Below are 24,594 nucleotides of genomic sequence, written 5' to 3' on the forward strand. Positions count from 1 at the left end.
TATAGGTTAAATACATCCCGACCCTGATCGTGCTGATACACTACCTTTCTTGTCACACACCTTGTGTGATGTCACAAATGTTCACGCGCTCGATCTTTCGTCGACACGTAAGGTGGAACGCCACGCTAACGAGCAGAACGCCAAGTTAGCCACGCCTCACTGTAGTTCCGTCATAGATGGGGCGGTCCTCTGTAACTCCGCCCCGAAGCGCGGCTCTGGAAGGTGGCGGAAGGAGATTGCGCGGGCACGGGCGAACCCGGAAGTATCCTATAACTTGAGAAGCAGAGGTGTTCACATACACCTCGGTGAAGAGAATTGACTGCCCCCTACTTATCGTCAAGCGCCCCCTTGGGGCCCCGTGACTGCTGCCATGTCTGGCTTCGATTCCAACCCCTTCGCGGACCCGGTGGACATAAACCCATTCCAGGTAAGGGGACTGGGGCTGTGATTTGAGAAATCGTGCCCAAAGGAAAGGGCCGTTAGTATCAGACATTATACTGCTCCTTGAGGGAGCTTGTTGGCGTCTGAATACAGTACAAGGGGGTCTCCTCGCCTCGGGTTGTTTGTTGCTATCGAGGTGGCCAGAGTGAAAAGCTCGAGCGACCAATACGTGTCCAGCTCTAGGAAGATCCAGCCAGTCTCAGACTGGAGGGGGCGGGACCATGACAGGTGTACAGCGTAGAGATGCCCGAGTTACTGGAGACTGTTGAACCACCTGAGTGACAAAGGTGTGTACCGGAGTAACCGGTTTACCAGACATCAGTGCTCACCGATTAGCACGTGTGTGCCAGTCATTGATGCTATTGAGTAAGATATTGTGTTCCTTGATTTCTGGTTACCATTAAGCCCCCTCATTATTATCTGGTTGTATGAATTATTACATTGATTAAATCCGTAATCTGTCCTATTCGCAGCAGGTGTGTAAACTCAGCTGTCTTGTGTAATATCTGGGTAGCTTGTTCAGGGATTCCACTTAACGTTTTCACATGTTTAAAGTACAAAAAGTAGATAGCACAGAGTCTGCCTCAGAACAGATATATACTTGTAAGGTGGAATGAAGGCTGAATATCATTCCAGAAAGAACGGCAAAAGAGCGAATATATCGAAATAATTCGATTTTCATGTTGCCCTTAAGTTCATCCTGTCCTCAAATCATCCTGAGATACTACTCCCTTAATTACATTTTAAGATTAGAAGTCAGTTGAATGACCCTCTTGACACGATCACCTCTTAAAGACGAGATTATATTGAGTACACTTATAGCACATTTCTTAAAGCTTAATTCTTAAGTTTCTGGTACCAGATGGTGTTAACACCGAACTATGCAGTACTCGCCATAACCACGTTGGCAGAATGAGCTACTGCGTGAGCATATATGAACTGTTGTGCCACCTCATAGATCATACTTCTTTTAACTTGGATTTGAATGTCGAAATACAACTTTATTTGGTTAATCATAACCATAAAGCATGAAGTACAGAAAAATATATATGTATAAATAGCACCACTTAAAAACGTCCTATTTCAGTAAAACTTCTAAAAACTTTATCAAATCTAAAAAGCCACAAGCGGGAGCTCACGTATATTTACTCCATATCTGCTTTTGATAACAGGGTGTCCACTTTAATCATAAATTTTACACCACGACAAATTTAAATATTGGAAGTGCCCCTCATCCAGCTTATTACTGCCTGCCTGCAAGTTCGAATTTGTAAGTCCTTGAAGTGTGCCAGTGAAGTGGATTTGTTTACTGTGAACAACTCCATGGTTGGCTGATGAAATTATTGATTTTTTCGAGATAGAAAGAGTTTACTTCTGGAATTGGGAGAGATATTAGGACTGGAGGTCGTGACTGATAAAGCTCTTCTATCAGATATCTTTCTGTCCGATTGTGTCGAACCGCTAACGTTTTAACATTACTTGATGTTAAAAACCCGGTCTGGAGACTATTTATTCAGTATGTTTTATTAAATCACTTTTCCTTCATTGCAAACAAACTGTGTGAAAGATGCATACATCTTTGATTGTTATTCTGTTGATCAACCTAGCAAAGCTCTCTCATGCCCCGGGGACTGTTGTCAGACTTACTTATTCACATTCTAAGAAATCTGCTGCATTGGTTATCCACTTAATCTTGCTCAGATGTTTATTTTTAAAACCGATAAATACTATAACAAAATTCCAGTGTTGAAGTGGGTGTTGCTTGCCAAGGTTACTGTAGCTTTAAATTCTTTAAAGTATAAAAGTTGGTTGACCCTTTTGTATTCTTAGATGTAAAGGGCAAATATTTGATAATTAAAAAAAAAAATAAAAATTGGAGGGATCAGAGTTAGATCTTCGTTTAATATCGACCTAAGGTATTTTACAGTGTTGGGAGTAGAGCTAACTGTTCTAGCTTATAATTGGAGGTCCTTAGTTTGCCTTTTCTGTCAGCAGTAAGCCCATGTCCTACTTCTAGTGAACTCAGATCACTGTAATGGGTCTAGTTGAACATAGCCCTGAAGCAAGAATCCACTTAGCAAACTGTCTCTGCTCTATCTCTCTGAAGCTACTGGAGGATGCCACCTGCAAATGTGCAGTATTTTAAGTGAAAAGTGGTGAAGAGGTAAAACTAGCGGTAGAACATATGTATTAACCGCTTCCGCGCTACCGCGTTTTCCCGCTGTGCGCTGGAATTTCAAAAATGCGCGGTTTGTGACAAAGCCAGCTCGTCATCCGCGTAGCGCAGGTAACGCCCATGACGAGCTGGCTTTGTCATTAGCGTGGAAGTGGTTAAGCAGGCAGAGGGATAACGCTGACATATTACAGTTAATTTTAATTATTTTGGTGTAAAAGGATCCAATGCTGACCACATAGGTGAGGTGCTGTGTTTCATCTGGGTGGCTTGGAATTGAATAGAGAGTTTAGAACGTATTGGGGAATGTGGAGTGTTGTGACTTCACGTTGAGAGGGTTTAATGTTTTATTTGAAATTGCAGGCAGCTACTTTCCCTTTGGCTGTTCTGCCGGGTGCTGCTTATCTCTTGAAGTAAACTTAAGCTTTAAAAAGGATTTCTGCCTCTTCGTTGTCCTTGATGGAACACTATTCACTGGCGACGAGGATGGGATGTGTCCATGTGTGGACCGGCAGGGTAGTGGTTGTGGCTGTTTAGGGACCCAATGCGATGTGCCGAAGGAAGAATGCAGTGAATCTGGATGTGGAGCTTCGGGATTTACTGTTGTACTTGGATAAAGGATGGCCTAAAGGGAGAATTGATGACTCACTTAAAATGTTCAAGGAAGTATTTGAGGAGTTAAGTGTGCTGAATTGTATAATGAGCCATGCCAATTTATTGGTTGTGCACAGAGAGTACAATCGAAAGTAGTGGAGCTGGCACATGAAAGGCCTGTAGGAACGAGGGCAATGAAAAGGAGAATCAGGGATACGTTTTGGTGGCCGTGAACCGACAGGCAAGTGGAACATTGGGTTATAGAGTGTTGCATGTGCTTTAAGTGACCAGTCACAAGTGACATTACCTAGCCCATTGGAGTGTTTGCCTGTACCAGAGAAGCCATGGGTCAAACTAGGCATTGGTATAATTGGACCTAGGAACATGTTAAGTGAGTGCCATACATATGGAATCGTGTTGCTAGATTATTATTCTTGATGGCCAGATGTCAAATTTATTAGGAATATAAATACTTAGGAGGTGGTAAAATTCTTCCATGCTCTGTTCTAAAGTGAAGGTGCTCCTACAGAGTTAGTGACTGATAAAAACGGTATAATCTACATTGGAGGAATTTGGCAAGTTCATCAGCAAGTGGTTGGTGAAGCATCTGACAACTTCCCTATATCATTCCAGAAGTAACGGTCTGGTGGAAAGATGCAACCGGGTGATTAAGGACAATGTACAATCATCTTTGGCAAATGGGTTGGATGGGTGCAGGCAGATGGAGGATTTAATATGAACTATACACACACATCTCCCAGTGCAGTTATCGGTTTTTCACCCTTTGCATTACTTAAGGAAAGAGTGGTTGCAAACAAATTGGTGTGTTCATGGATGAATGGGTTGAATGAGTCTGAGGAGAAAAAGGCACAAGTAGATGGAAAAAGGAGAATTGCACAGGGAAAATATATAAATAAAATGGGATTTATAAAGTGCTCTTAACCCACAGGCATCAATGTGCTACATCTAAGGAATTCCTTGATCCCACTGAAAAAAGAGAGGGGAAATACAGCCCTAACCTACAAAAAAGCAAAAGAAAAGAGGAACATCTAATCAAATAAATCCAAAAAGTACAAACCAAAGATGTGAAAGCCAGGTTTTAAAATATTTTCAAAAGGCGATGGAGTTAGTCTCATCAATGTATTTGGGCAAGGTGTCCCATAATTTTGCAGCTGCCACAGAGAAGGAGCGGGCGCCCCATCGTGCCTTTCAAAATTTAGAAACTACAACTTTCTTACCAGAGGTATGGCGAAAGGCGGGGGTATGTCCCGCCTTTTTTGTGAACGTTCACTACCATGGCCTATGGGTCTTGGGAGCGAGCAGGGGCCCGCAGGTGGGGGTATGTCCCGCCTTTTTTTGTGAACGTTCACTACCATGGCCTATGGGTCTTGGGAGCGAGCAGGGGCCCGCAGGCTGCCAGCTGCATTCTTTGTGTCTCAGGTTGCACGCGCCGTGCTTTCGCTTGTTATGTAATGCTTCACCGCTTCCTCCAATGCTCCATTGTTTCCCTTATGCATGCCTTTCATGATGCCTGTATCGCTATTCACGGGGACGCTCATTATAAGTAAACGCTAGACTATTGTAGTATTAAGCATGGTTTTATTTTATTTTGGAGGTAGCTAGCCGGTGTGTGCGTTATTACTTATTATTGCAACTATGTTTATTTATATAGCACTTACTATCCCTGACGGTAAATCGCTTTGTGAACTTGGTTAGGGCAGTTTCACACATGGGCGACAAGCGGATTTGCTGCCGTGGGCGCCACGGATGTAGACCAATATTAAAACAAAAATTATGACATTCACACATTTTCGATGAGTGTTTGGTTCTGCTGCTGTTCCTAGTGCGCAGTCACTTTCTTGGACCCAGTGCCTTGCGTCATTAGGATTGAGTTGCGCCACAAAGGGTGCGACGCTAGTTCGACATCTTGACCACAGAGTTATGCAGGCCCCATCCACGACTCCCAATACGTCGCAGTGTGCTATAACGACTGTGGGACGGAGAAAATATTTTCTGACCATTGATACCCAACGAGTATTAGTGAGTTATGCTGTGGTTCCAAATTCATGTGCATAAATGACAAGCTTTTTTACAGCTATAGAAATGTCGTCCTGCATGTAGGCTGAGGGACTTGATGGCGTTTTGCTCTATCCCCATAATTTAATATGCATAGGATACATAATGGCTCTTGTATGATTTCTCTGTATGGGCCTGTTATCGGACAATTGTTTTAATTACGATTTGAGGAATACTCCACTTTTTATCAGAAGCGGATAGATTAACGATTTTCCGGTGTATGTTTTGAAGCGACTACATCCCAGGCGTCAAATCTAACCCTTTTGAATTGACCGATCGGTCTCACTGAAGTTATTCCCTGCGTATTCTTTAATTTAATCTTCTATCGTTTTAGGAATGTAATTAGCCTGGTTTGACCTTGTTTAGCCTTTCTGCCCACTTGTTTCCGCTTAATCTTTGCACTCTCCTTGTTGCTCAAGTATTCAGTCTTTTTCTCTTAAATCATTGTTTTGCATTTGTCTAAGTTTCTCTTTCACTGTTTGCACCCTCACTTCTACTCAAATCTTTTGACCGTAGCTCATTCTACTCTTAGTTCATTTTTTCTCACTCTCTGCAAGCTCACTGTTCCGTTGCTATTACAAGGGCACTGCCCACTTCTATGGTGTAGTGCCTGACCCTCGCTGCTTGTTCACTCTCTTGTGCCCCATACAAGCCCCTCCTGCCTTCACTGGCGGTTGTGGCTCCCCCTTTCACCAATGGCTAGTGAAGTATCAGTAGATGTTGTAGCACCCAAAATAATGTGCTGCATAGCTAAATACTTACAAGGTCCCCAAGGCGAGACTTATTGGCTATGCCAATGCTTGTTTGTTTTTTTATAAAGGGAAAGATGTGTTGGGTTTCATTTGGGTGGCTTGGGATGGAATGTGGAGTGCATTAGGGAATGTGGAGAATGGCATCCGCTTAAATCTAAAAGCTCCATTATGAGTCACAAAGGATGTCAGGTGGCAGGAATCCCTACATAAGGCAAGCTGATGGTAAGCAGAGAACATGTCTAATGCGGTAAAGATCTTCCTCCTTTATAGGTCTTGCCTGAGACAGTGCATGTGCTGTGTCTTGGAGACATTTAGTAAGTGGCTTTTAAAAGTTGCACCAGAGGCTTTTGCTGGCCTACAGCTTGCGTTCACGAGCTTGTGCTTGTGCACAGCTGCCATCTGTGTTTTTATTGCTGTAATCGGGCTCCTCTGCTTGCATTACCCCACTCCCTTTTCCCCCTCCCTCCTGGTCAGCTTCATTTGTGTCTTCTAGCTGTGAATCATGCTCCTCTGCTCGCACTCCCCCCTCCCTACTCCCCCTTCTCCCCTTCATTTGTGTCTTCGATCACTGTGAATGCTCCTGCCTCCACCAGGCACACACACCACCAGCCGTCAGTGCACACTTTCACCAGGCACACACACTACCAGCCGTCTGTACACGCTTCTACCAGGCACACACACACTGCCAGCCATCGGTGCACGCTTTCACCGGGCACACACCCCACCAGCCGTCAGTGCGCGCTTCCACCGGGCACACAAACCACCAGCCATCAGTGCGCCCTTCCACCAGGCACACGCCACCAGCCGTCCATGCGCGATTCCAGCGGGCACACACACCACCAGCCGTCAGTGCACGCTTTCACTGGGTACACACGCACCACCAGCCGTCGGTGCATGCTTTCACCGGGCACACACCCCACCAGCCGTCAGTGCGCCCTTCCACCGGGGACACACCCCACCAGCCGTCAGTGCGCCCTTCCACCGGGGACACACCCCACCAGCCGTCAGTGCGCGCTTCCACCGGGGACACACCCCACCAGCCGTCAGTGCGCGCTTCCACCGGGGACACACCCCACCAGCCGTCAGTGCGCGCTTCCACCGGGGACACACCCCACCAGCCGTCAGTGCGCGCGTCCACCGGGGACACACCCCACCAGCCATCAGTGCGCGCTTCCATTGGGCACACACACCACCAGCCGTCAGTGCGCGCTTCCACCGGGCACACACACCACCAGCCATCAGTGCGCGCTTCCACCGGGCACACACACCACCAGCCGTCAGTGCGTGCCTCCACAGGGCACACACTCCACCAGCTGTCAGTGCACGCTTCCACCAGGCACAGACCCCACCAGCCGTTTGTGCACGCTTTCACCAGGCGCACACACACCTCCAGCCGCCGTGCACGCTTTCACTGGACACATTCACCACCAGCCATCAGTGCAAGCTTTTACCAGGCACACACCACCAGCTGTCAGTGCACACTTCCACGAGGCACACACACCACCAGCCGTCAGTGCCCACTTCCACCAGGATCACACACTACCAGCCATCAGTGCACGCTTCCACTAGGCACACACAGCACCAGCTGTCAGTGCACACTTTCACCAGGCACACACACTACCAGCCGTCACACACTACCAGCCGTCGGTGCATGCTTCCACCAGTTACACACCACCAGCCGTTAGTGCACGCTTTCACCAGGCACACACGCCACCAGCCGACGCTTTCACCAGGCACACACGCCACCAGCCGTAAGTGCACGCTTTCACCAGGCACACACACCACCAGCCGTCAGTGCACGATTTCACCAGGCGCATACACCACCAGCCGTCAGTGCAGCAGGCAGGCTCTTCTCAGAGTTTCTTGGTAAATATGTGTTTGATGTCTGGGAGGGAGTGGGTCAAGTTTCCTTAAATCATGCTGAGTGTGCAGTGCATTAACTCCTGTGTGAGTGAGTCATGCTGCCCGGGGCTCACGTACTCCACACTTGTAAATTGCGCCTGCACCAGACTTTCTCATTTGCAAAGTTCGGCGCATGCGCACAGCTAGGCAGCCCCCACACCCCAGGAATGACTGCTTCCTACAACCAGAATGGAAACAACATTCAGAGCAATGAAAACAAGTTCATTTGATGCAAAGAACTGTTAACAAAAACCATGTCCATCTATTGTAGATCTGGCAACCTAAACAAAAGAGCAACAAAAAACAAACAAGCATTGGCATAACCAGTAGGTCTTGCTTTTTGGACCCTATAAGTATTTAGTTATGCAGCAGAATATCCTTGGTGCAACACCACCAACTGTTGCATGGCTAAACACTTATAAGGTCCCAAATGCGAGACCTATTGGCTATGCCAATGCTTGTTAGAGTGGTTAACATTTCAGAAATATTGGTCACGGGATGTCTGTCTACCCATATTCTATCAATAAGTTCCCTCAAGTGAGTGCACATCCTCAGGGTACCATGAGGCTTCCCGGCAAGTACGAAGGGTGAAAGCTATTCTGAGCTTTCAATTTGTTCAATTGTTCCTTGCTGACATAACTTACTGGGTTCCTCCTTCAATGTTTATCTCATGGCAATGGGAAAATGTCTTGCCTTATTGTGGTAAATAAATAAATAATACCCTATTTTTGACTAGACTTATAGCATAACAGCTCAATAAATAAGAGTCAAGATTCGAGGTAGTAGGAGTTTCTGCAGGTTTATTACAGCATAAGGACAGGACCAGGACAACCTGCATAGGAATGACCCAGCAGGGGAAAAGAGGCCCAGCAGCTGCTGGGGCTAGGTCTGGGATGAGCGCGCTAACATTCAATAACAAAACACAGGCATATATACATAGCGCGAACACATAGCATTACATTGCAGTAGGCGTAGCAGTGGGTGGAGCAGAAGGCGTGACGCGTAGCAGTCGCGAAAGATAACAGTAAAAAGAGGTGTAACTGGGAGTATACATAGACATGTGATGAAAAACGTAACAGAATATGTCATGAATGGGCGGAAACATAGGAGGGGGCTACCTAAGGAGCCGGGACCTCTAACCTAATGGTGCGCGAAAACTGGCAATGACGTATTACTAGGAGAAGCTGGGGGCTATGAACTCTGTGTTAGGAGCAGAGACTAGAGTCTGGAGGGTCGGAGCGACATGTACCTAAACCCTATCTGGTATCTAATGTTTAGGGAACATGTCGATATAAACTAGAAGTCATGAGGGGAAAAGCTAACTTGATTCTAAGACTGGACCATGCATTATTCTACATGTAGTGCGTGATGAAGAATACTAAATGACCATTAAATACAGTATTTCTCTAACGTGGAGCCGAGTAGGCTAGACAATGACGGAAACTATTGATGCAGTTCAGTAGCTTAGGAATGCAGAAGAGGAGGACTGAACTGATAACTGGAACTATAACATACTTTTGGCAGACTCAGAGGCAGAGCCAAGCTGCACCGGGCACTGCGAGGCAGGAAGTAAGTGAAGGGTCGAGGATACAGGTGGGGGCTGTATCGCTCCTCAGCGAGGCTTTCAGGAGACAGGAGCTGAATCTGTGGTCCGGGCCCTTTTGAGGCCTGGAAACGGGGACTTTATAATGGAATAACGTGCACACTGAGAAACGTGGCAACATTACTTTACATAGGCCTGATATTCGTAGTATTCACGAGGACTGGAAAATGACATACCAGAGGTGGACACAACTGGAATTGCGTCTTTAATCGGACATGGGGAATAACATATGCATATTGGTCATGCACACATAACATATGATGGATGAGGCGTAGGGACACAGAACATGGCAAAATTTATTTTTCCACATTCCCTACTTGTCACTACGTTTCCATCAGGAAACATCAATTTTCATGATACCATCTATCATTTCATACAGTACCATTTGCTCGTCTCGAATTGTCTTGGAACGGGATTTAGAACGGGGCTTGGGACTAGGAATACAAGAGGTAGCACACATGCTGCAAATCGCAGGGCCACATTGTATACAGAGGCAGCAGCTAAATATGATCGCTACTGCTATACCTAGAAAGGACAGGACTTTCCATCCCCAGGCGGAAATTATATTCCAGAACCAACCTGACCATGTCCAGGTGCCTGGATCTTGATGTAACAGATGGGCAATTTTATGGAGTCTGGTTATAGCTGAATAAACAGACGGCGCGTTATTTGGAATGAAAATGCAGCAACTAGATCCGATGACTCTACAGGCCCCGCCCCTATCGGCCAGTATGACGTCAAGGACGAGACGATTTTGCAAAACGACAAATCTCATAGCAGATTGTTCTTCGGTTAGGTTACCTAGAGCAGAGGCAGTCTCATTTACTACAGCTTCAAGGGTTCTTGTTAACCTACGGATCAGTTTACTATTCTGGACAGGTCCTACAAAGAAGAAGAAGCCTTTATTGAAATCTGTATACTGTTCTAGAGTAGTTTCAGTATAATCGACAATTGGGGACTCCCTTCTATGTCTAATGTGTACTAGATGTGTGTTTCTGTGATAATCAGATGGGGCTAGGAAAACAGGTGGCAGTAGGAAAGCAATGTAACAGGTTCTCTCCCAATTGAGGGGCAGACGGACATATGCAGTTTGACCACAAATAAAATAAGAATGACGTGAAGCTTTGAAAACAGATTTCCCACTGTCACTATACTTGATAACAGTAGTACATTCACTATGACCTATGTGTACAGAACCATAATTACGGACACATAATTCGCCTTTGACTGGTAGTACTGAAATAGCAGGTAAGTCTGGAGTAGTATCAGACTGAACATTCAGGACCATGAAATTCGACGAATAATTTCCTAAATTATATACTTCGTTTTCTAGATCTAAACCTGTTCTGTGGGGGAGACCTTGCTTGTCTGGAAAACATGTACCGTTAAGAAAAGACATATCTGTTGAGGATGACGTTAACGTGGACCATGCTCCACACGAACCATTGTGTGAGAATGGATAAGGAAAAAGTGGCAGAACTCCCTTCGGTGTCTGGAAAGGGGGGAGTCGACCACACACCCAACAATTAGTGGCATTGCTGGTCTGGTGTGAATAATGTAACATACGGATGAATGTGTTGTTGCGCATAGCGAGGCGGTAAGAATATTCGTGAGGAGGCAGATCACTAAACGTGTGCTCTACTGTAGCATTAGTAGACATATTTACATGAGGAACTGGAAAACACAGGAAAAATGCGTAGCTGGTGCAGGAAATCATTATGCTGAGAAACAATATGAAACTCAGAAAAACGATACATTGAAGTGAACTTCGACTGACTCTCTCACTATGGGGGTCTATTTTATACATGTCAGAAACAGTCTAACCGTTTCACCTAGGGGAGGACTTATACAATCAAACTGACTGACTTATTTTACTAGACCTTAATTTGAGCTTATACTCCTGTTGTGGAGTTTTCTCTAACAAGGGAGGGGTTGTAATAATGTCTTGTGCGGGACAGTCCTTTAAAACAATGTTCTTGCAATCTTTCGAATCCTGGAAATCCTTGGAAATGTTCTTGGAGACTGATTTCAATCCATTGAAAAGTTTTACATGAGAAAGGTGGACCCACCCCTTCCTGCCTTCCAACTTGACGGCAGTACGGGTGGTCAAGAGGACCTGGCGTGGCTCCTTCCAACGTGGTTCCAGCGGACTTGATCTGTCGAAATTCCGGACCATCACAAGGGAGCCTGGAACGATCTCGTGCGGTGCCACCTCGGTATTGTCTGGAAATGCGGCGGCAACCTGTGAACGACATGAGTTGAGGGCAGACATCAAGGAAGCTAGGTAATCTGTCAGCATATTACATGAAACATCGGTAATACTTCGGGGTCTAGGAGTACCCCACATGTTAGGGGGGCGGCCGAATACGACCTCATACGGGGACAGACCTGATCTGGAATGTGCGACCATGCGCATATAAAACAAAGCGACTGGCAGAGCTATTAACCAGTCCACACCTTTGTCTTTACAGACTTTTGCAATGCGGATTTTCAGAGTCTGATTATGTCTCTCTACGAGACCGGCTGCTTCAGGATGGCGTACACAATGGAACTTCCACTGGTACCCTAACAAAAGGGAAACGTGTTTCATGAGTTCAGATGAGAATGGCTGGCCGTTATCAGAATATACGACTCTAGGGAGTCCGTATCTAGGGAAAAATTCACGAACCAACTGCTTGGCAGTGGTCGCGGCTGTGTAATCTGGAACTGGATATGCTTCTGTCCACCTGGACAAAGCGCATACAACTACAAGGACATACTTGAAACCTCGACATCGCTCCATTTGAATATAATCCATCTGGAGGACCTCAAAAGGGTGGTCAGGGGGCTGGAAACCACCTTGTTCCACCTGGACACTTTTACCTGGATTAAACTGACAACATATCATACAGGTACGGACTTTCTGTTTGGCTGCAGCTCGTAAATGCTTGTTGAACCAAATGTTCTGGATACTGTCTAACATAGCTTTTTCTCCTAAATGTGCTGGACTATGTGCGGTATTGATAATGACTTGAACCATAGAATCGGGGAGAAACCATGTGGCTCTACCCTTTGTTAACCATCCTTGATCTGTCTGGACCCCTCCTTGTTCAGACCACTTCTTGATTTCATCGGGAGTAGCGTGTAACTGTATATCTATGACATCTTGTGTAGGGTCCTTAACTGTCATGCATGTAGTCGGATCTGGAGTATGTGTCTGATTAACTGGAATGTCTGGAGTCTGTGCTGTAAGCTTGGCTGTGCGGTCTGCTAGATCGTTACCTTGGGAAATAATGTCAGTAACTTTCGTATGTGCTTTGCACTTCATGATAGCAATAGATGTCGGTAAGTGTATGGCATCTAACAGGGCTTGAATAAGGAGACCATGCTGAATCTTGGTTCCATGAGAAGTCATGAAACCTCTCTCCTGCCAAAGCACTCCGAAGTCGTGTACAACTCCGAATGCGTAACGTGAATCTGTGTAAACATTAACTTTCAGGTTCTTGGCATGTATGCAGGCTTGTGTCAGAGCGACTAGCTCTGCTGCTTGAGCGGACAGGATGTCGATACGGTGTGTTTCAATAACTTCAGTGTCAGTAGTCACTGCATACGCGGCGACTAGTTCTCCTGTACTAGTTCTCATACATGAACCATCCACATAAAGTGTCAGGTCGGGATCTGGTAACGGAATATCTGTCAGGTCTTGTCTTGGCTTTGTCGTAATGTTAACTACTTCCACACAGTCATGTGTGTCTGGATTCGAACTAACTGATGGTAACAGTGTAGCAGGATTCAGGACGTTGCAGCGTCTAATTTCTATGTGTGGCTGGAACAGTGTCAATTCATAACCTGTTAAACGTGCAATTGTCAAGTGCTGAGTTTGTGTTCGGTTTAAAAGAACTTCTACTGAATGTGGGACTTGTACTGTCAGGGAATGCCCTAAAACTATGGAATCGCTTTGTCTGATAGCTAGTGCTGTGGCTGCAACTGACTTGAGGCACGCAGGCAACGCCTGGGCGACTGGATCTAATGTGCTCGAAAAATAAGCACAGGGCTTGTATTGTCCTGCTTGATCTTGTGTGAGAACAGATAATGCTGTACCTTCACGTTCAGTAACGAAAAGTGTAAAAGGCTTACTGTAGTTCGGTGTAGCTAGAACTGGAGCTTGACATAAGGCTTTCTTTAACTCGTTAAAACTAAGTGTATGGTCAGATGTCCAAGGGAGGACAGTCGATACGGCTGCCTCCTGTGTCGTTAACTGTATCAGTGGCTTGGCGAGAAAGGCATACTGGGGAATCCATTGTCTACAATAAGAAGTAAGGCCGATAAAGGCACGTACCTCCTTCTGGGTTCTGGGCTGGGGAAGACTCGCTATTAACTGGATACGGTCGGATGTCAACTGCCTACCCCTCTTGGACAGCAAGTGTCCTAAGTATACCACTTGCTGGACACAGAATTGAAGCTTCGAAGGTGACACCTTGTGCCCCATCTCGGCTAGAAAATACAGAACTGTAAGTGATGCTCGCTCGCAAGCACGTTCAGAACGGGCTGTGATCAGTAGATCATCGACATACTGGAGCAGGGCAGTGTCAGTTGGCATGTGAATGTTGTCTAGTTGTCTCTTGAGTGCCTGACTGTAAATACTAGGACTTTCTGTGAAACCTTGAGGAGCGCGTGTAAACATATAGCTCCTTCCATTTAAACAAAATCCGAAAAGAAACTGGCTGTCTGGATGAATCGGAACACTGAAAAATGCATTCTTGAGGTCAATAACAGTGAAGAACATGGCTTCGGAATCAATGGCTGTTAACAGGGAAGAAATGTCTGGAACAACTGGGTACTGAGGAATAATACATTTATTAAGCTCTCGTAAATCAATCACTAATCGATATACTGGGGGTGCATTTGGATCAGTACGTTTCATGACTGGAATGATCGGAGAATTACATACATTGGAGTCAGTTTCTACGACTACTCCTTGAGCCATGAGCTCGTCAATAATTTTGGATAAGGCTGCTACAGCCTCAGGTGGCAATCTGTACTGTCTGATTCGGGGTAACACTACACCTGGCTTGAGAGTCACACGATAGGGTGTGATTTGCATATAACCTACATCAGTTGGACCTTGCGCCCATAAATGCTGCGGAACATTAGACAATCTTGAATCAAAATCTCGTAATACATAGTGACCCTTAAAGTCACGTAGGAACAGACGTATTCCCTCTGGGGAACAGCAAATAACTGCACCTAACTCTTTCAGTGTCTTAATGCCTAATAGGTTTTCTGGACATGACTTAGTAAGTAACAGATCAGTAGTACGGGACAATGGACCTACCTCTAGAGTGACTGGCTTAGATATCTCATTAACTATTGGCTTTCCTGAAAATCCAAGGGAAACATTTCTTGAGCCTGAGAGCGGAGCCCCTGGAACTTCGGCATGACTAATTGTGGTCCTACTTGCCCCTGTATCGATCAAGAACTTTCTGTCTTTCCCTAATACTTGACTGTGAACATAAGGACCTTCTTGATCTACAGGTATCTCGATGAGAGGCAAGCCTACCTCCCTCTCTAGGCTGTTTCATGAATATGACTGGTACTCTGGATACTCAGACTGTGCATACTGGTACATCTGCGATGTAACGTGCTGTGTTGCAGCAATAGGCTGCGGTGCGGGAACTGTCTGTTGTGCATTCTGTGACTGAGGAGTCTGTGGAACTTGTTCTTGTCTAGGCGGACGTGGTCTTTCTTTAGTCTTACCAGTAGCTATGTTATGTTTCAGAACTGCACACTCGTTTATAAAATGACCTGGCTGTTTACAATAATTGCAGTTCCCTTTAACGGGAGCTGCAGGATGACTGGCTTGATTCGGACCCCTCTTCTGACTGTCTTGAGGAACAGATTGTGCAACTAGCACTTTCATTTTCGTGTCTTTCATACGTTTTCTCTCGTGTTCTTGCTCTTCTCTGATTCTATTCTAGTGGTACTGGAGCATCTGGAGCATCTGGGACGGAGTATTTGCTTGCCAGGTGCTTTCGACTTTCAAAACTCGATTTTTAATTTGTGGACTTGAATTCTCGACTAATTTAGTAACGAAAAGGTGAGGGTATGACTCACTACTTGTCTTGAGACCACTGTTAATACTAAAACATTTTTCAAATCTAGAATAAAAATCACTAATATCTTCATCTTGTTTCTGTTTACAGGCTGAGATTGCATCCCAGTCTTCTTTTCTCGTTGTCAATAATCTGGGTAAAACTTGAATCAATAATTCTGGTAATTCTCTACATTTATCTCCAAGACCGGTACCTGGTACTCGTGCCTTGTCTTCAGCTTCTAGAGCTGTCCAATCGATCTTTTTCTCTCCCACCTCCCATTCTTTTTCCTTTAACTTTTCATACACCCCTGCGGGTAACAGGACCTTTAACATTTTAATGATGTCTGGGTAAGTGTATTCTCCCATACGGAGCATGTCTTTTAATTCTCTATGGAACCCTGCTGGATCTTTGTCATGACAGGGAATTAATTTCTTCATTTCAAGAAGTTCCATCTTTGAAATCGGAGTGTATACAAACACTCGTTGCATTACGCCCCCCGCCCCTTGGACTGGGTGGACTTCTCGTAACGGATTCTGTCTGTCTATGTAAAACGATTTACTTTCTGGGGGTGAGACATGAACAAAATGTGGGTTCAGGAACGTTCTATATTTGTGGCGCTGTTCTAGAATGACACTAATTAAATCGGTACCTAGACCTCTCCATCTATACTGGAGTAACTCGTTCAGGATATCATGTAACGGACCTGGATCAGAATGTTGACCCTCATACAGAGTAATGAGGTACTGGATCATATACATACCCACCAGTCGTTGCTCGGCTGGGGGCAATTTCAGAAACATTTGTGCCACTATTTCGTCTGGAAAAGTGGTAGAATCAGTACTCCATCGGACTGCTGATCGGGCTAGTTCTTGTTCATGCATGGTACTTAACTCGCTATAACCGATTCGTGATTTCAGAATGTGATCGGTAGCTTGAAATACTTGTTCTAGAGAACCTTGTTCTGGTGCTAGATGAAAAATAGACTTGGGTTCTAGACGTAAATGGCGATCTGGAAATCTGGATTTTCCTACATACGCTATTCTGGCGGGATTCTCGTTCTCTTCCTCTTCAGGATCAGAGATACTTTCTTTCTCACTTACTTGTGCTGCTTTACGCTGGTCGTGTAACCTTATTATTTCTTTACGAATTTTCTTGTACATACTCTCCATGGCACTGACGGTCTTGTGCTTACCCTCGGCTATATTATCACTCCACCTTGTCAGGATTCTCATTTCGGCGGGATCTTTAGACGGGTAATCTTGTTCTCTTATTAAACAATTAATCAGGAACTTTAATATCATGAGCTGAATCTCGGCTTTCCTTTGAGACATAATCTCGCCAATACTTTCTGGATCATCCCCTGTACGGATGAAACGATATATTCTGTCTAGATCTTCTTTCATATTCGGTAAGGTGACTAGATACTCGGTCACTCTCCTTACACGTAAGGAATATAAAACCATAGTATATTCGCCTGGAACTGGATCATAAACACATTCGTTAAGGGCTTGCCTGATTTCTGTAACAGACTTATTACTTTTAGGAGTACGCTGTGATGCTTGAGCATGTAATTCGAGTGCTGATAAACGTTTGTGTGGCGGTGGGGTTTGAGGAGTAGCTCCTCCTGCGGCCCCTAGACTGGAGTCGTCTACTGAGGCTCTACGTCCTGGCAGAGTGGGAAATGGAACTGTAGGCTGGACCGGGGGTACCGTAACAGGTACTCCGGTGTCTGGAGGAGCGGGAAGTGCCTGATTTACAGGGACTGGCGGAGCGCGAACAGGATTTGCATATTCGGGGACTGTGTCGTCCAGATAGGACGAAATAAAAATATCAGCTGCGGTCGGTTTATGACGTAGCTTGGTCGGAACTAATGGTAGCGGGAAATTACTGGATGCCTCTGGGGTCGCTTTTGGCAAGCCCTCGGCAAGAAGAGGATACATACCCTTAATGAGGGCATGCCTCTGTCTGTCTGACTGTTCGGCTTTGACTTGTTCACCTATCTCGATTAATTCTCTTTCTTGGGCTCGTTCTTGGGATTCTCTACTTAACTCTGACTTTCTGACTTCCTTTTCCGTTCTTTTATGAGCTTCCTTACGCCATAACTCGATGGCATCTTTCTGTGACTGTCTGGCTTTCTTTTTCCATAATGCTTCTTCTACTCGCATGATACATTCGGCATCCCATGTACCCGATACGGGCCATCTATACTTTTCTTCTAACTGTTTGGTATACTCTACCCATAAATCTAGATACATTATGGCGCTTATGCCATGTTTCTGATACATAAAGTGACCTGGACTGTCCCTAGGTGGGACAGGAACTGCTTCCTCTAATAAACCCTTTCTAGTTTTTAACTGACGTAACTTGGAAAAGAGCGGCATTCTAAACTTGAATCGGAACACAATACAATACACGAAAAACAATAACAATTGGGAAAACAATTCAGGCATACCACGACATTGGAAATACATTAAACAATATCATAACATAACAGTTCGAACAGAATACTACCTGAAAATACTGAAAACAGAAACAGAACAGAATTCTCGAGAACGGAACAGACTAGAGTTACTGGATGCACTGCTGTAACAGTACGGAACATACCGGTCCCATAAAGGAACGCATCAAGACCCGTATCCACCTAGGTGAACACTTCGTTTGTGGGCTTGGGTACCACCAACCCACGGACCAGGAGTCAATTTAGACTGACCCTGTCTAGATACTACCCCAGCAATGGTACTCACCGGGCAGCACGGAACGGAAAACCTCGGACGGGACTGGACGACGGACGACGAACTTCGGACTTCGGACTTCACTTAGAGGTGGGCCTCCGGATACCTCGGACCTTGGACTCTCGGCTTGGGCTCTGGTCGGGACTCGCCGCGTTCCTCCACCGCCTCGTTTGGATGCTGGACCGCCTCCTCCGTCTCCTCCGTGGGCCTGAGGGATACTTGAAGCAGAAATATCTGCACTTGGCCGGTATGGTTCCGTCACGGCTGCAGAGGGTCAGGGGGTCGGCGTGGCTTCACCGACGCGTGGGGAAAGGGCAAGTCCCTATTCGGGCGCCATTATGTGGTAAATAAATAAATAATACCCTATTTTTGACTAGACTTATAGCATAACAGATAGCTCAATAAATAAGAGTCAAGATTCGAGGTAGTAGGAGTTTCTGCAGGTTTATTACAGCATAAGGACAGGACCAGGACAACCTGCATAGGAATGACCCAGCAGGGGAAAAGAGGCCCAGCAGCTGCTGGGGCTAGGTCTGGGATGAGCGCGCTAACATTCAATAACAAAACACAGGCATATATACATAGCGCGAACACATAGCATTACATTGCAGTAGGCGTAGCAGTGGGTGGAGCAGAAGGCGTGACGCGTAGCAGTCGCGAAAGATAACAGTAAAAAGAGGTGTAACTGGGAGTATACATAGACATGTGATGAAAAACGTAACAGAATATGTCATGAATGGGCGGAAACATAGGAGGGGGCTACCTAAGGAGCCGGGACCTCTAACCTAATGGTGCGCGAAAACTGGCAATGACGTATTACTAGGAGAAGCTGGGGGCTATGAACTCTGTGTTAGGAGCAGAGACTAGAGTCTGGAGGGTCGGAGCGACATGTACCTAAACCCTATCTGGTATCTAATGTTTAGGGAACATGTCGATATAAACTAGAAGTCATGAGGGGAAAAGCTAACTTGATTCTAAGACTGGACCATGCATTATTCTACATGTAGTGCGTGATGAAGAATACTAAATGACCATTAAATACAGTATTTCTCTAACGTGGAGCCGAGTAGGCTAGACAATGACGGAAACTATTGATGCAGTTCAGTAGCTTAGGAATGCAGAAGAGGAGGACTGAACTGATAACTGGAACTATAACATACTTTTGGCAGACTCAGAGCCAAGCTGCACCGGGCACTGCGAGGCAGGAAGTAAGTGAAGGGTCGAGGATACAGGTGGGGGCTGTATCGCTCCTCAGCGAGGCTTTCAGGAGACAGGAGCTGAATCTGTGGTCCGGGCCCTTTTGAGGCCTGGAAACGGGGACTTTATAATGGAATAACGTGCACACTGAGAAACGTGGCAACATTACTTTACATAGGCCTGATATTCGTAGTATTCACGAGGACTGGAAAATGACATACCAGAGGTGGACACAACTGGAATTGCGTCTTTAATCGGACATGGGGAATAACATATGCATATTGGTCATGCACACATAACATATGATGGATGAGGCGTAGGGACACAGAACATGGCAAAATTTATTTTTCCACATTATGCACAGCAGGGTCAGCCTCTGCTTTCAAATGAATCTGGTGCGTGAACCCTTTAATGTTTCCTAATTCCTTGCTTAACCTTTCCGGGAAGGCTTCTGTCCAGGCATTTTTCTCTGCAGACATCACTCCCATTATATACTTACGTAACCTGACCTCTTATGGGCTGTTAGGCTCTTGCATGATTCCCAGGTTTCTCTGCTCTAACCACCCCAGTAAACATGGCCCTTTTAGAGGCCACATACACTGGCGCCTTCTGCCTCATTCCTTTTGAAATTCAATAGAGATTCGCTTTCACCCACCACCGCATTGGGGTTGCCTCCATATGCAGCAGGCTTGACCTTGGACTTCAAATTCACTTTCCCCAAACATTTCCGTTTTATAATTTTTTTACATTTTGTATAGAATTTTATATAGCGCTAACTAGACCAGAAACATCTGGTATCGAAGTGCTTTACATGAGCACCAGCTTAGTTACATAAGGACACATTAATTTTTGGTAGGCACGGGGAAAGTAAGTGATTGGGCCAGAATAACAGGATGTTTAGCTTCGTTGCTCAGACTCGAACCCGGTTCCCCAGCGTTGATGTCGATTGCTCTGGCCATAAGGCTACATCCTCTTCCCCTACTACACCAATCAACATGAATAACGATCCAGAGTCTGCCATTGTGTTGATACTGATCTCATTCCATCTACATTGCACAACAGCTTCTTCATGGTGGTCCCGCATACAAATGAGAATTCCACACCATCCTTCGGGGGCACATCCACACATTGTTGCTCTTCCCTCAACATGATCACCATGCTGCCTTGGTCCGAATCAGTTTGATTACCCATGTCATTCTCATTCACAACTGTGTTGATTGACACTTAGATGGTTTGAACTCCTTAGTCCTTTTAGCTTAACACACTTTCATGAAATGCTCCTTTTTAGGTCGAGCTGCTGGTCAGCGAAAAGACCTATTGTTATCCAACGCGCATGTACAGCCACGCGCCGTGCACATCTCCTGTCCCAGTTCCACAGCAAGTCAGCCTCTCGAAATCGCACGCGCACAGCCACACACACAGCCACACACACACACAGCCACACACAGCCACACACACACACAGCCACACACACACACACAGCCACACACACACACAGCCACACACACACACAGACACACACACACACACATCCACACACACACACAGACACACACACACATCCACACACACACACAGACACACACACACACAGACACACACACACATCCACACACACACACATCCACACACACACACAGCCACACACACACACACAGCCACACACACACACACAGCCACACACACACACAGCCACACACACACACAGCCACACACACACACACAGCCACACACACACACACAGCCACACACACACACAGCCACACACACACACAGCCCCCCACACACACAGCCCCCCACACACACAGCCCCCCACACACACAGCCCCCCACACACACAGCCCCACACACACACAGCCACACACACGCACAGCCACACACACAGCCGCACAGCCACACACACAGCCGCACAGCCACACACACAGCCGCACAGCCACACACACAGCCGCACAGCCACACACACAGCCGCACAGCCACACACACAGACGCACAGCCACACACACAGACACACAGCCACACGCACACACACACAGCCACACGCACACACACACACACAGCTACACCCCCCCAACTCCGCCCCACTCGCCGGGCTCTTTTCTCGCTGCGCTGCTACAGGCTCCATCACTCCGTCGCATCACCGGATTTCTCTCCTCTCCTCCTTATTTGGAATGCTCCTTCCCTTTTCCTGGAACGTCGCGACCCTGTCCACAGGATGTTCTGGGAGTTGGAGGGCCATCCTCGCTTGCACCGTTATGCCTTGCCTGCTCTCTCCCGGGAACCCCAGCACTTCCGGAATCCCTGCTTTTTTCTGGGCTCTCCACTACCCACACCCCTCTGCCTCCAATGTGCCGCGCTCCGGACGAGCTACGTTACCCTGAGCCTGGCACAGAGGCGGGGCATCTCCCGGACCCTCGCAGGCTCCAAGGAACTTTCCTGCCTATCAAAGCAGAGCCCGCCTCTCTCGCCTGCGTTCCAGGCCTCTCTCTTACATACGAACGCCTTCTTGTTGATATTTAAATGTTGTTTCGACCTGTGCAGCGCTTCGAACCAAGCCAGCCTTCAAGCGACCTTGCTATCTCCATGGATGTATTATAACGTGCCAAGCTGGCCTGTGAGTTTCCAGGATTTTCTCACATCAAAAAACATAGTCGCGCGACAGACAAACCATTTATTCAAAATGGCCACAAACCTTGTCTAAGAGGGCAACATATTTTATTTTCATGCTAGCGCTGACAGGGCGCTTATTGCTTAGTGGGCGATGGTTTATATCTTGGGGCCGAGAACTCACGGGGGGCTGAAAAGAACAACTGTGCCATTACCGGGTTGGCTGCCTCCGAAAATCAATAAAATGAACTAATGGGCGGTCAGCTTAGTGCTGCGCCTCATTAATGTTTGTGCGGTGACCCGCCGCGACAGTTCATCGTTGAGTTCTTGCCCGAGGGCTGTGTCGCCAAACGGCAGGATTAACCTGATATTTTCTGGGTTTTAGTCACACCAGGCAATGGGGCAGGGGGCGGGGATATGATGTATAGTAGGGAGGGGAGTAAAAGAAGGGCTTGGGAAAAGGACTAGTAGGAAAGAGCGTTCAGTGCCGTGAACAGTGAAGGAACTAGCATGCTCTCTACAACTGCTGTCTGGGCGGTGGAGTTTTAGCTGTAGATTTACCGCAGTTCTGGCGTGGGGTCTGTGAGGTGAAATGTCCTAGTGCTGAATTATGTTGACGTCGGAACCCACAGGGTTCCTGAGGGTTCAAGAACGACCATTGTCGCCTTCAGACACGGCAAGGCCCCTCCCGTTAGGCAAGGCTGAAAGCAGGCTCACAGGCAGCATCTGAATGCAGAGAGGCTTAATCCCAGAAGAAAACCAGCACACGCCCGCCCCTCACGCTCACCCTCACACCCGCTCACCTGGGGCAAAATTTGTTGACTGTATTGCGTATTCATAGCAAAACGATGTTCAACAATGAATTTGCAGTAATAACTTTTGAATGCATTTGGATGCATGTGATTTAAGTGTGCCCAATTTGTCAGAATGTCATAGTGTTCGCTGACAAGTTATTTTGACTTGTTTGAAATCCATTGGAATTATTTGTTGAGGGCAGAACACATTTACATTTGACACAATATCATTGAGGGGCATGATGCATGATGTGACCTCATTAACGTGCTCCTAGAGAGGTTAGTAAAACCATGCAGAAACCAAACAAACAACATGGTCACTTTGGTTACTTTGTCGGAGTTCCCAAAAAGATGTCTGAAGTAATGGATCAATGAAAGCCTCATTTAGTTCGGCAAATACTTTGGTATTCCTTTGCTTGTTAAACTCTAGTAATGAGCGTTGTAACATTATAATACCAAAGTTGTGAAATCCATGGCGTGTGAAACCAAATTGATAGCTTTCCTTTACTCTTTATAGGGTGTCATAGAGACCAGTTTTATACAGATGTAAAAAGAGATTACACATCCAGTGTCCCTTCTGGTGTGTCACACCACTCTAGATTGCTAAGTGTTCAACAAAGCCTATAGTCTTCCAGGGATGTGAGGTGAGGGTGATTTGTATAGTAGAGCTCACAGACGTATGCAGCAACTTTTATACGGTCGGCTGTGGGTTTTGAGGTAAGCAGGAATGGGGCGCTCTAGCAGTGCAGAATTATAGTGAGGGGTGATGGATGAATTCGTATATATTGTGCTACCAGTATAGAGGAGAACTCTAAACCTCTTTGGAGAGCCAAGGAAGAGAAACCTTGGCACCATGAAAATATAGAACAGTTACTGGGCACACGTATAATCACCAGTTTAGATAACACAAGAGTTCAAAACAAAGTAGGTTGACACCGGTGGTGTGGTAAAAAAACACGTTTGCTTTATGTAGATCTTCTCTTCAGATTTTACAACGCCAGCCGACACGGATTTGAGAGGCAGGTGGTACGCCCATAATCAGTTTGCGAGCTACTTGCATCATGTTAATCTCTTTTGTACATGGAGATACCCCACCAGATCCACATTGCATTCTGAGGATTGACTTTGCACAGACCACCTGATGTAGTGTGCGTTCTTGAACTAGCTAAATCTGATGCCTCACTAATTCATCCACACAACTTGTTATCCTTCCGGGGTCGATAAAGTTGTTACGATTGAGTTGGCTAGCAATATACCACTCCATTTCTGCCTCAAGATGCTTTTCTTGTTGAACATGTGCTTTGTATGTATATATCTATATATATTATAAGTGTTCTGGAGCGAGCAGCAGTGTACTTCCTTATGAATGTTGGGGGTGTTTGTTGTTCTCACAGGGCTCTCTTACCTTGAGTTTAGGAGTGCATTCATGGGGAACCTCCAAGAGCCCGCCATGTAGATTGTGGTTGTTAAGTCTTCAAGCCGGTGCAGAGCAGGACTCTTTTGTTTGTTTTCAGACCTGTTCTGATATTCATTTTTATTGCTACTTGTCTGACGGGAGATGTGCGCGGTGGATTACTCTGAATGTGCTGCTACACAATAGTAACCAGTCTTTGGGCGGGCAGCTAAATGCAGATGTAACCTAATCACGGAGGA

The 24,594-nt window shown here is 46.1% G+C and overlaps 1 protein-coding gene across 1 annotated transcript in view; it reads left to right on the top strand.

Annotated features, from left to right (window-relative positions):
- The first annotated feature begins 204 nt into the window (after nucleotides 1-204).
- Nucleotides 205-24,594, top strand: part of SCAMP2 (secretory carrier membrane protein 2) — a 298,231-nt gene continuing 273,841 nt past the window's right edge. The window contains exon 1 of the mRNA XM_078685125.1: nucleotides 205-427. Within this exon, the coding sequence (XP_078541251.1) occupies nucleotides 371-427 (57 nt within the window). The 5' untranslated portion in view covers nucleotides 205-370. The remainder of the gene's footprint in view (nucleotides 428-24,594) is intronic.

The sequence above is a fragment of the Lissotriton helveticus genome, chromosome 3_2 (assembly GCF_964261635.1).
Source record: "Lissotriton helveticus chromosome 3_2, aLisHel1.1, whole genome shotgun sequence".
Classification (NCBI taxonomy): domain Eukaryota; kingdom Metazoa; phylum Chordata; class Amphibia; order Caudata; family Salamandridae; genus Lissotriton; species Lissotriton helveticus.